The 13,922-nt window shown below is 36.6% G+C and overlaps 1 protein-coding gene across 2 annotated transcripts; it reads right to left on the bottom strand.

Annotated features, from left to right (window-relative positions):
• Nucleotides 1–281: 281 nt before the first annotated feature.
• arhgef15b (Rho guanine nucleotide exchange factor 15b) lies at nt 282–13,078 on the bottom strand. 2 transcript variants are annotated; one of them, XM_079475923.1, is made up of 16 exons: nt 12,708–13,078; nt 10,874–11,358; nt 7,804–8,541; nt 7,405–7,453; nt 7,261–7,307; nt 6,793–7,046; nt 6,457–6,617; nt 5,857–6,009; nt 5,336–5,465; nt 4,715–4,789; nt 4,085–4,177; nt 3,856–4,007; nt 3,381–3,545; nt 3,107–3,192; nt 2,910–3,014; nt 282–1,194 (listed from the first exon to the last, which is right to left on the bottom strand). In XM_079475923.1, exons 2-16 carry the CDS (start codon nt 11,292–11,294, stop codon nt 1,016–1,018), a joined length of 2,808 nt encoding a protein of 935 aa, XP_079332049.1. In that variant the 5' UTR covers nt 11,295–11,358; nt 12,708–13,078; the 3' UTR covers nt 282–1,015. The 2 variants fall into 2 exon arrangements, with proteins under 2 accessions (XP_079332049.1, XP_079332050.1); XM_079475924.1 differs by lacking the exons at nt 10,874–11,358; nt 12,708–13,078 and adding an exon at nt 9,667–9,974.
• Nucleotides 13,079–13,922: the final 844 nt, after the last annotated feature.

The raw sequence follows: 13,922 nt of genomic DNA, 5'->3' as shown, positions 1-13,922 counted from the left end.
GTCCACCACTCGTCGTTTTTTATCCAGTCCTTATCCAGACAGCTTTTTATGTGTTTTCAGTATATATTGTAAGTAAATACATAAATACTCTTCTGAATTATAAAAGACGCATACTGAAAAAGTCCGCTAGATGGCGTCACAGGCCTTGTCAACTTTAAAAAATCTAAAAAAAAGTCTAGATTGTAAAAGAGAAGAGAGACCTTTGACCAATGACATTATATCATTTCACATCGTAAAATCAAAAAGTGAACGTACATTCCAACAAACTCTCAAACAAAGCTGCATAACAAAAGGTGTTTTAATGTAGTTTTTCATTGAGAAAGATTAAGATACACAAACTGGAGTGTGTCATAACACGCTACCCCATGAGGTTTATTTCATGACTTATCTTGCTGTTTATCTCTTACTATATAAAACAATATATGTACAGTTCTATTCTGGTTGAGTCGGTTGAGTCTTTCGCTCTTCAAGTCCAACTACTCAGGCTACTAAACGAAAACAACATTAAGGTACCATAGCACAGCAGCATTTGTATTTATAGTCAACACATTCTAAATTGTACACATTCTTCCAGTAACAAAGACCAGCCATGTATGTTTATTAAAAATATTCCACACATCTTAAACAGAACGTGTTATATTTTTGTCATCCTGCACCACTCATCTATTCTGTTTTTCCTGGATTCTCAGTAGTTTGACAATGTTAAAAGAAGTGCTATAAACAGCACACACACTTATTTTTAAACCATGTACATCCCATAATTGGATCCTATAACAAGCAAATGAACATTGCAACAAAAGGGGTAGTTTTGCGATACAGTAAAATATTTTGTTTATGATGTGCCAAAGATTCAATCCAAACAGTACAATGGAGTGTTTTCAAAATATAAAATTCCAATAGAATTATATTTTTTATCCTTAAAAGGATTTTAGAAAGACATCAAATTGCATTCCATAAATATAGAATCTGTATCAAAGTTCCGGAGTTTCAAAGATTATTCCTATATCCCAGTCTGTTAGGATGTAGCTCCTTTATGTAAAGTTTTAGTCTTGTTGACAACGCTGGCAGCCTGCATAACACGGTATCGCTCTCTGAGGTTGCGTCGCCGCACGTGTTCATTGGTGATTTCCAGTACGTTCGCCACTGGAAACCAGCCTTTCTGTCCATCAGACAGGCGAATCCCCTCATACCATCCTTAAGAAGACAATGTGAAATTAGTAAACAAATGAGTGATGTAATACAATACTGTATACATTTCTTGATAAAACACATTCAGTTTTTTTTTCAAATAAAGGTAATCCTGAATTTATTTCCCCTGAAACTAACTAGTAACATGCCGTTTTTGAGCTTCTCAGACAGATGTTTCTTAAACGTTGATGCTATGCCATGTGTGTATGGATCACAGAATGACTAGAAAGAAGTGGGGGCATTATTCTAACCCACAAAACCATTTTTTTTATGCAATAATGGTATATATAAACAGTGATTAACATATCTAATTCAACAGAATCCTACTTCAAGAAAATTAAATAATCAAATTTTTTGTCCTATTGGGGGTGGCTTTTTGAGAGCAAATTAGAGTTACTAGATCTATGATACATTTTCTACTCTTGTAAACAATTTTGTAGTCTGGTAGTAATTTACATTTAGTCATTTAGCAGACGAAGAGTTCAGGAAGCAACAAGCGATATGTCATAAAAGAGCAATAGTACGATAGGTGCTAATACAAAGTTACTCATTTAATCATTAGTTTTATAGTATTAATGGTGTGATAAGTCAAATTCACAACACATGGGCAATTCCAACGTTAGGGACATGACATAAAAATGCTCAGAGAATGAATTTGTTACGAAAATATTGAACCATCTGTTTATATTTTACTAAATCCTTGTTGATATAGTGCAAACATTAAAAAATGTCAGTCTATGAACACATTTTCAATTTTAAAAAGGGGAAATAAACATGCGTTAATGGATGTAACAAAAAAGGATGTCGTTTTTGGGATGTCGTGGGAAGGTTGACATTTTCACGGAATTGCCCACATAGCAACAAAATCATAGTTTGCCAAAACAGGTAGCAAATCCAGCATTACATATGAGCCGTCAAAAAAGCAAAAGTGATTACCTTTTTGAGCTCGATTATTTCTTATAATAATTAGTGGATACAGATTTATTATCCATTTTTAATCTACTACTACTACATTTTGAAATGTTACACAAATGTGAAACAAAAACAATGTAACTTCCTTTTAAAGCTACAAAGATTACAGCGAAAATGAAACATGAAAATCGGTTTCGTAACAACTTTTCTTAGTCCCTTACTGGGCTATTCTCCCAGAAAAGCACGCCCAAGAGGTTGTATTTCTTTGGAAATAATCGTACAACTGAATCTATTATTAAAAAATGTGATCAAACTAAACACTCTTGGAAGATACAAAGTAGGCAATACACTGAAGATTAATATGAGATTGGCAGAAACTGCTCGTTCACCAGGAACTTTCAAATGCCTTGAAGTCTCCTATCCAGGAACCACACCGCCCCATTTTTATTTCTGATTTGCAAGTAATGTCGTTTGGTTGAGAGTGAAAGCTGTGTTCCTCTCATACCATTGGTAGGCAAACTTATGAACTCAATTTGATATCAAGAAGCTTTTTTAAATGTAATATTTGCAGTAAATATTTTATTACGCAACTCCAGAACGGTGCCGGAAAACTTTAAGCCCTGCATACGCGTATCTTATAATCAGAAAACATACGGGACTATATTTACTGCAAGTAAAAATATTTGTTTAATCAAGTCATTTATTACTTTATTTATTTTCCTATTTATTACGTTTTAAATAATGCCAGTTCGGTCCTTCATACAAATGTGCTTGTGGTGAATGAAAGGTAACATTACAGTGTGACTCACCTTCATTGGTTTTGCGTATGACATTGACAATCTCTGTGGGTTCCAAATTTAACTCATCGGTTTGAATTGCCACATATCGCTCCGCACACTGCACTTGAGGGCAATCTGACATTAAACACACAGACATTAATGAACACCAACATGTTGCACACATGCATAACCCAGATCAACTGAGACAAACACACAGCCTCACTTACCCCAGTCCTCATATATGACTTCCTCTTGATCCCTGTTGGGATCGTTGGGATTGGGGAATGCAGCCAGCCACCTGTGTAGGTCAGATCTGATTGGAGAAATAGAAGAAACATTAAAGTAGAGTAGCAGTAGAGCCTCATGCAGTTTCACCCCTCATTACTGATCCTAATATTCTAGTGTTCAAAATCACTCGGCTCACAAGTAACGGTGAAATAAACACACGCTAGCATGTACACGTCTTATTGGATGATTGAGTGATTTTGAAAGTGCACTCACTGTGTGGGCGCTTTTAAAACTCTCTCCACATGGCGTCCCTGGTGATTCTCCAGAAGGGTCAGACAGAAGGAGTTCTCCAGGCTGGGAACAGATGAGTCCTCTCCCATAGACTGCACCTGAACCAGGGAGCGATGAGCGTGATCTTGGACTATATACCGCTCAGAACTGCATCACAGAGAAAGAGATGCAGAAACAAGTAAAAAGTCTGATTCATTAACACAGGCAAACTGTATCACCTGTGGGTAAAACGCATGCAAAAAGGTTATAGGGTTTTGTTTGTCATAAAGAAAATGTTTATATGTGATTTTATGTAGTCCCTTGCTACTTTCAATAAATGTTTGTTCAACTCACAATTATTGATGCATAAAATTATACTATTGTTCCACTGTCATCTGTTATTGCTAATCATAATAGTAATTAGGTTATAATCCTGATAAACCCTGATCAAACACAGTCATGTTTTTCAGTATTCTACCTTTTCTTGGCAAAAACAAGCAGGTCATTGAAAAGAAACAGGTAGACTGAAGTAAATTTGGGGCGGAGGGTCAAGAATGTCGCTCCTCTGTTGACTTCCTGAAAGTCTCCGCGTTTCTCCAGGTAACGTGTTTGAGAGATTATTGGTACTGCCTGGTAATGAGACAAAATACACATAAATATAAATCTATCTTTCAACAACGTAACTGAAACGAAAATCAACTGTTCACCTTAAGTTTGTCGAATTCCAGTATCTTGTTAATCTCGATGAGTTCTTCCACCTGCTTCATTTTTCCCACCTGAGTATTACATTCTTCTATGATCTGCGTGTGGAAGGATTAAGAGAAAACATCAGACCAGTTATCCTTATAATTATAATGATGACAATAAAAATCATTACACAGTCATGATCAATATTATTTTTTTCAATAGATATTGTTTCCTTTGGTCATGATAATCAATGTTAATACTAATATTGTGACAGCCCTAAATTAAAAACACATAAAAAATGCTATTTATTCTTTGTTAATTCTTATTTTTTAATTTTACATAAAGCAATATGATTTACTTTATTAGTTGTCATTGACATCATAATAAAACAATAGCAAGCTTATATAAATTTCACTGAATCCACACATATATTGTCATACAGCTAACTGACCTACATTGAATCTTGTTTTCCAATGCCCCCTCCCCTTTCATGCATTCTCAGCTTTTCTCTAGCCTTCCTCTCTATTAAGCTATTCTAGGAACAATGGGCTCCAGTATAATGTGAGTATGCAACAGTGGGTTAAGATTGACATTATTAGGGTAGGACAAAACAGGGAACGTTATTAACTGTCCCATTATGGGATGTTTACCTTAGACACTGAGTCCAGAGCTTTAGATGCTGTTTGTTCCTCATCTGTACCCACATCCGTTCTCTTCAGAATGTTCTGATGAAAACACATTTTTCAAATGTATTTATAGTACCAAGATGACTTGAAGATAATTGATGTATTATGTGATTCTTTATATCATTCTATCCAGTGACATTATGTTATTTTATTCTCAATGTTAAAGCCTGTTTTTATAAGTGGTTCATGTTAAAGGAATAGTTCATGTTAAAGGAATAGTTAGCCCAAAAATTTTAATTCTGTCATAATTTACTCACCCTCGTGTAATTTCAAACCTGTATGACTTTCTTTTTTTCCTCAGAACACAAAAGAAGATATTTTGAAGAATGTTGGTAACTGAAGAGTGATGGTACCCATTCACTTCTATAGTATAGACACAATGCACGTGAATGGGTGCCGTCGCTGTTCGGTTTCTTCAAAATATCTTCTTTTGTGTTCTGCAAAAGACAAAAGTCATGCAGCTTTGAAATTACCAGAGGGTGAGATTTTTGGGTGGACTATCACTTTCAATGACAATTTAAACGACAAAAAAACGAACTAAGAAGGGTCTGCTGAGGAAGATATCACAAAAGGTTTTGGACCCACCTCAATGAGCATTTTAATGCGTGTGATTCGCTGGAAGGGCAGCAACATGAAGGACATGAAGGGAAGTCGTTGACACTCAGGGGACTCCTGCAGTCGGGTAATCACAGCCGCAAACTGGTTATTACTTTGCCTGTGGAGAAATGTATATTAAAGAGAGAGTGGGTTAATATATATCGTATGGAGCGAATATACACGTTTGTGAGAGACAACTAATAATAATTTGAACTTATTTGGCAACATACAGATAAGCTTGGTAACATTATATCGCACAGAACACCTTACGCCCTGTGTCAATTTGGTATTGGTAACTAATGTTTTTAGGTAGGTGCAGTTACTTTAAAATAAACCTTCCGTCTGAAATTGAGAAAATGATGCTAGAAGACACAAGGTAAAAAATTGTTTGGAGACACAAGAAATCTGGGAAATTGACCTGGCAATTGTCTGTTTCGGCTCTTTATATCACAAAAACAAAACTGTATAAATTATCACGATCATGCATATTAATGAAGGATTTCTCTTACATTAAAGAGGTGTAGATTTTCTCCTGATAAATCTGATTTCGTACATAGTCTATGTATGCAGGGAAATTATGTTGGGCATGATAGTGGATGATGTCACAGATGTCTGAAATGAGAATGCTCTCCTCTAGTCGATCCTCCAGGTCTTTCAGAAATCTGTGAAAATTGTCAACATACTTGTGTGTACAGACAGACAAACTTGTAAAAAGGCATTTTTGACTGTTGTGACTTGTTTTACACACCATTTGACATTTCTTGAGCATAATACTGTTAAAAGTTGATGATAATACATTCATCATCATTTTCCTGGCATTGCAAATTTTCATAGTGTATGCTAATGCATGCTAATGATAAATGTAATTAGTAACAAATGCTTTCCCAGCAAATCTTGATGGATAACTTGCGTCAGAACTGATGCATCTGGCAAGCTTTTAATGGCAGTAGGATAATTTATTTTTATAAAATGTAATGTCACAGATTTACTCTATAGATACTGTACGGTATAAAACAAATATGTTGTTTATTTCTTGGGTTCAGGCAGTGCTGTTTTTAAGTGAATTTTCTTCTTTACAAACACAGACACAGACACGCATGGATGCTCACCTCTCGCTGACCTCCTTGATGCGCATAATGTTTGAGAAAAGAGTCTTTTTGTCCATTATAATAAGAGTATTACTCAAGTCACTTGACTCCATAAAATGCTCTATAAGGACACGCAGAGAACGCAAGTACGACCTTTCTGACGCAATCACTTCGAACATGCTCTGGAAGAAAAAAAACAGTATTTTCAATACAATGCAGTCTTCGAATTTAATTTCTTTAGATCAAAATCTTCATTTATATACGGATATTTGCTGAACTAACTCAGAATAAATTGCCTTGACGAATCACAAATCATTACTAGATTCAGTAGCACATTTGGTGAAGGTTTATGCTCACCTCTTGGTACTTGCGCTGTTCTGGTGTTAAGTTCTCCAGAACACCACTGTCTTGTACCTCTGGTAGGTCCTGCCATAAACTGGTCTGTTTGGTAGTTGGAACGGGACTGGATCGGGCACTTTCACCTCCTTTCTCTGAATTGGCTGTATTTAGTGAGTCCATCTGAAAGTCTATGCTGGTTTTACTGATGTTGCGACAAACTGTCCTTCTGATCTCCTTTGATATGTATGTTTTTGTGTAAAACTGATACAGGGCTGTGTGGCACAAACGAAAACAAATCAGATTGTAATCAAAAAGACTTCTTGTTCTAAAGGTGAGAAATTTTCTCTATACAATTTCACAATAACATTGATCATTCTTGGCACGATGGCTGTTTAACTAAGTTTAATTTCTGTTTTACTAACAATGCTTTTGTTTGTTCAAATTGAAGTTTATACAGTCTGAAAAATATACTCTCGGCCACCTCACCTTCCGAATCATCAGATTGTTTCCGACGTTGAAAAGTTCGGTGACGTCTATAGATTAAATTATACAGCAAAGACAAACACGTTGAGTACAGTATTGAAGCTTAGAAATCATAAACATTTGATTGATTCGAAGGTAAATAATTACTTCAGCTCATTGGATTTTCCTCCATCAGCCCCTCCACTGTCAGTCTCATCTGTTGATGTTAAAAAAGGCCAACAATATAGCACCATAAACCATTACAGATATATTCAGGGCAAATCTCTATTTTAGAGGGATAGTTCACTAACAAAAGAAATTAATTTAAGCATTTAATATCATTATTTATGTCTTTCTAAACCTGTTTTTGACTCCTTCTTTAGTGACAAAAGAAGATATTCAAAAAATGGTCATTCAATGGAAGTCAATTAAGTGCAATGTTGTTTGGTTACTGACGTTCTAAATCTTTTTTTGTTTTCCGCACAAGAACGTCATACAGGTTTGGAACGACACGATCGATGACGTATGACGTTCATGTTAACGTTAAATGCAGATGCCTTTACCCACCCATAGATTGCAAAGAATAACTGCTGGGTCGTCTTCCATTCTCATAGGTCCTGATTGGTGGTGGAGGTTTTTGTGGCGGAGGACTGGCAGGTGGGCTACATTTAATAAGGGGCAGCAGCGGGGATGCAGGGCGCAGTACAGTGTTGGGGAGAAAAAGCCGAGGCTGTGAATACCTATTATCTAAAGGCATTCGAGGAGGAATGGCTGGAGGAGTGTCTTGGCTTGACAGAGGGCACACATCCAGGCTGGATTGATAGATGGATTCTTCTTCTGGTTCTTCCAAAGATTGGGCTTTTAGGACGTTCAGAGGAGTCTGGGGAAACGGGACAACAGAGGCGATCACCGACTGAGGACCAGGATCCGATTTTCTTCTCAGCTGCTGCTCTATGAAGTCCCGTGTTTCTTGAAACTTATCTTTATTAATTAGAGGTTCCTCGCTGTTGTTATCAGCCTTGTCTACGGACTCGCTCAAAGACTCCATTTTTATATTTGGATCGTCCTGTTCTTCTTCTTTTACATTCAGATCTTCACTGTCACTGGTCTCTATCTCAGGATCTGGCCCGATCCCATCATCCTCTCCTTCTTCATCATCTTTTTCACTTATAGGCACCCACACGAGTTTCATGCCAGGCCTCTGTAGATGACACACGCAGCCGCAGTTCTTCTTACACTGAGGCTCAGGGAGAGGGCTTGAAGTCTGGTCTTCTCGCCGTTTACCACTTTCTTTCCGATCAGGAGCTATAAAAGGTTATGGGAAGAGGTTAGGTTTACATGGTAATTTCAAATGAACTGAAATCAAACACTGCTCCCTGGAACTGATATAAACTGCCATTCAAAAATAAGTACTTTAGGTAGGTATAACTGGAAAGTAGGTAAAGATTTAAGTAGGTATAACTGGAAAATGGAAAACTCTAAACAGGGCTGTAGACTCCAAAAGTGGGCAGTATCTTCAAAAAGCTGAGCTTCCGAATAGGGTTGGACAGGTGACTAAGGTGTGTCTTGTCTATCTGACATGTTAAGAAGTCACGCCCTATTTTGGAGCTACTGTTCCACCCCATTTGGAGATCTCAAAAGTTTTAGGTAATGCCACGCTCACACTAGACTAACTACAAGAATTGCGGGTTGATGTTTATTATTATGGCTATGTTTATTCAGTAAGCAATTCTAAATAAAAAAGGTTCCTTAAACAACTGAAACAAAAGAATAATATACATTATAATAATAACGACATTAACCATAAAAATAGCAAGAAAACATAACCTTAATGGGTCAATAAGAATTTTCATCATACCTATTATAAAATGCAAATAAATAATAATTACAATTGCAGTTATTCAAACATTAAGAATGTGATGTAAACATAAATGCAGATTAAAGTTATTTTACTGTTTTTAATCTATAAAAATGACCATAGCCTTTAAAATGTCATGTGGTGCAACCATGACTGTGCCCTTACATTTTATTTTGAGTCTTAAAAAAAAATTACGGACAGTAAAATTTGAAAGAATTTTAAGATAATTTTAGTCAGGTGACCCTAAACTTTGTACGGAAGTGTTCAGTTTCAACGAAAATAGTACATATCGTTTCAATGAATAGAACATTTTCAATGTCGCTATACACTACAGGGTTCATTTTCTCAAGATTTAGTGACTTTCTTGCCCTTACATACAATGTCTTTTATTAAACAAACATTACCCTCAGGCCCAACCATATATCATAGCTAAACATGGCAGCAATAAAGACACTAATACACAGCAGAAAATATGCTGGCTGTTGCCTTATTCTGAACAATAATGATTCAACGTCACATATTTTCTTTAAAGTCTCACTTTTTTCTTTTTGTAATAACAGATCTTTCATTACCCTGTCTCTTTGATCCTTGCTTCTTTTTAGATTTAGGCTCCACCTCCGTCTTTGAACCTGTTGTTATGTGTACAGACCCTCTATGACCCTCGGACGGCCCCTCATCCCCCTCCTTACCTCGCAGATCTTCCACCGCCTCAAATACATTTCGCTTAATCTTGCTAAATGCTCGTTTTAGCCCTTCGGCCATTTCACCGGCATGATCTGTAATGTTGAAACTGTTGCCTCAAGACTGAACAATGGAATCATATGGTCTTTAAAGGTGGGGCAATGTTTTATATTTTTTATGACACCAATAATATAAAACCACCAATAAAGGCCACTTGCAATTCTGCAAAAACAGTCATACTACCTCAGTTCACACATTTTACGTTATACTGAAGTGTTATGTAATTTGTTGGAGGCTCTCCTATAGCAGCTTAATTTAGACGAAAACAGTCTTGCTTTATTATTTTTAAGTGATCAAATCAGCAAGGTATCCGCTCAGGTCCCTAAAATCAAACTAAAGATGCAATTGTCAATTGCAAAGCTGCTTTATATTATTCATATGTAAAGTGACAACTTATTACGCAAGAGTCCAACAGGTTTACACAACTCACAGAAATGTTTACAATCTTTTCTCACATTACTTCCTTCCATAGTACTCGAATATCCTCCTACATTACATTACAGATTTAATTAAATGCTTTCAAGGGGACGGGGGTAGTTTTATATCTCCATACGCCCCATCTGTCTTTCTGTTCAGATGACCGCACACACTTCATAATCCCATGATGAAACTGATTATCCACTTACTGGCCAACAATACACACAAGATCTCTGATGCGTTATGTATGCCTAAACGATGCTTTATGTACATGAAGAATCTAATAAAAATGCTTGGAAAGAATTTTGACTTAACTTTTAGACAAAATGAAAGAATGGCATACATAATGTACGTCACAAAGGAACATTCCTTCCTATTCATCCAAGATGACTACCAACATTAGCCAAAACAACAGAGTTTGACCTCACTCAGATGAATACATAACAGAAATGCAAATCTAAATATCTTACAGTCAAAATGCTTGTTTGAACGTGTGTGCATATCACACCATAAACTATTGCAGATCGGATTTGAGAATCATAATTCCAGAAAAAATAACTATTCCACAGAAGCATGTGGGCAAAACCCAAATTCCCGAGAACGAGAGTTAATTTACTGTACCTGACCGGCCTCCATCAGTATTTCCAGCAGCAGGGTCTCTGTCTTGCTTACTTCCTTCAGCGGCCTCCTTGCTTTCCACTTCTTCTTTCTGACCACTGTGATTTTGCCTCGTCTTCGGAGGCAGAGGAGGTGCACTCTCAGCGCCGGTTGGCGAAGAGATTTTAGTTTTGCGCCTCGGCTTTACTATAGGAGGTTGCTGTTGTTTCTTGTCCAAAGTTGTGACCTTAGCTGTACCACTTGGAGTCTTAGACTCTGGCTGGCTGAATATGTTGACTATCTTTTTTACATTGCCAGAGTTTGGCGAGGTTGTGTTCTCGGCGGGTGAGGTGTCTGTGGTGTTATTGGAGGGCTTAGTGGGAACTGGAGGTCTCTGTTTAACTTCAGGCTTCGGAGGTATCAGTGAAGCCTCTGGAGAAGACATCTTGATCGATTTCAATGTTACGCTTAGGTCCCCAAGCGCCTTCAATGCGCCTTCAATTTTCAACCTACGTGAATGAACATTAAACATTAAAACATATTAGGTCCACATATAGGTCATATTTTCTTTCAGTTTCACATTCCTCCAAATGTGTTATAATGGAAATTCTAGTCGTGTATTGAGCTGTACAAATAGTAGTAAGGATGGTGAGCAGCTAGTAAGTTATCAAATACAACTTAAAACAGCATAGTGATCTCTGTCCTGAGTATAAATAATTTGATATCACCCTGGATTTCCCTCACACAGTACATGTTTCAGTGCCTCGGACTTCGCCCTTGTAGGGATCCGTCAGACTATAAATTACAATCTGAACTTCCGATCGGACTGGTTCTTCATTGAAATACCATAGAAATACCATGGCAGCTAGCAAAATGTACTCTCCCCCTTAGATTCCACGCTCATGTCTTCTGAATGTATGACAGGACTAGAAATCGCTGTATGGTTTAAAATCATACCAAAATCACACATCAGTTTTAAAATTCTCCAAAAGATTTAGGATTCCTGGCTTGGCATTATAATCTGAGAACCTTGGAGGGGAAAGGGTGTTCCTGTTACGGCTTCCTGTGTCAACAATTCCACAGTCAAGCTGAACTTTGGCGTCACACAATCCCGTTGACTCACAGCGCACAACTGACCCAGCAGGTCTGTCAAGTGCTTCGTTTTGATCATCTGAACCTCTAAGGCTGAAAATCACCCAGTCTTGGTTTCTCTTGGACAAGAGAATGAGATGCTTTCCCAAGGGGTGAAATAGGAGGCTTTGATGGTTACCATTAGAAGGGCGATTGTTTATTCGAATTCTTATTTCCCTCTCATAATTCAAACATCAATAACGTATAAACATCCGCTGAAGCAACAGAATACCTAAGTATCCCTTGCAGGACACTTGTTTGTCTAAAAATGTGTACATACATCCTGTCCAATTTATAAACAGTCTCTGGATTGACTGAAAACAACCTCATTTCCTCCCACTGGGACATGATAAAAAATAGATTCAGTGTGTATAAATCATTGTAAAATGCAGACTGATTCATATATTTCAACTTTCAATTTATTTCCATTGTGTTTTTAACCAGTATTTTTTTATAATGCACATGGTGACCTGTCAGAATACATATTTCTTCTTGATAAGGTCAATATTTCCACAATCAACAATTGTATGTCTTGCCAGCACTGTTATAACACCTGTCATAAATGTTAAAGAACACTTTTTAAGGCACAAACCAAGTGTTGCCTGCATACACTGGATTATCAATCCGATAACATTTGATTTACTAAACATTTGCACACATGACTATTTTCACACTGGATGTTAAATTCTGTCGATGTGAAGTCATATGCATAATACAAAATACTCACCAAACGCGCGCCTCACTCCTTAGAATAATCCATACAGACAAGCGATTTCAGATCCTGAGCAACTTCTTCATAAAAACAAATTACATGAGCGTAAACCCCATATGTGGTGTAACTATTACTGTACACATGCACACAGTGTGTGTATGTGGACAGTTTTACACGCCCATTAAATTGTGCTTCAATACATTAAAGATGACAGCCAAAGATCGCCACAGTCCGATGCCAACTTCATTCTCATCTTTGCTCTTTTGTTGTCCTCTCCGGTAAATCCACGCGCATCCCTTGTTTCTTTGTTTTCCGCGAGCGTGTGTGGTGGACAGCCGGATAGCGACAGTGTGATTCGTGAACACTCCTCCTCCTCCTCCTCCTCCTCCCATCCCTTCCACCCCAATCCTCCCATTCCCCTCCGCCTGCTCGAGCTGCCACCCAGCGGACACTTTCCTTGTGTCTCTCCCCAATATAAAATACCTCACTAAATACATTTAAATGACATTACTTTAAAATATGTGAATGCAAATTGAATTTCAGGCTTGTTTAGGTTGTTTAACCATTATTGTTAGCTTCGGAATTTTAAAAACGCCCTCGTGCATTTGTTTTAAGATGCAGTCAATACGGTACTTTAATAGCCGAATAAAGGTATTCGTCATTTAGAGAGAGATAGTTTACATCATTCTCGTTTGAAAGCAAAACTAAAATGAACTACAATTATTTAACAAATGTAGGCCTGTACATCAAAAGTATGCACTTTTAACCCTTACGAAAACATATTTTAATAAACGTATATTATTTTACAAAATGACAAATTCATATTTAGCTCTGTAATGTATATTCGTTTATTAAATATAAAGTATATTTAATAAAAAAAATTGTCGAATATACATTACAGAGCTAGATATGAATTTGTCATTTTGTAAAATAATATACGTTTATTAAAATATTTTTTCGTAAGGGATTTTTGTCGATATACATTACAGAGCTAGATATGAATTTGTCATTTCGTAAAATAAAATACGTTTATTAAAATATTTTTTCGTAAGGGATTTTTGTCGAATATACATTACAGAGCTAGATATGAATTTGTCATTTCGTAAAATAAAATACGTTTATTAAAATATTTTTTCGTAAGGCATTTTTGTCGAAAATACATTACAGAGCTAGATATGAATTTTTAATTTCGTAAAATAAAATACGTTTATTAAAATATTTAATAAACGT

This window comes from Barbatula barbatula (genome assembly GCF_947034865.1).
Source record: "Barbatula barbatula genome assembly, chromosome: 16".
In the NCBI taxonomy this organism is placed as follows: domain Eukaryota; kingdom Metazoa; phylum Chordata; class Actinopteri; order Cypriniformes; family Nemacheilidae; genus Barbatula; species Barbatula barbatula.
The sequence above is the reverse complement of the archived record's forward strand: the minus strand, read 5'-3'. Positions and strand labels throughout refer to the sequence as shown.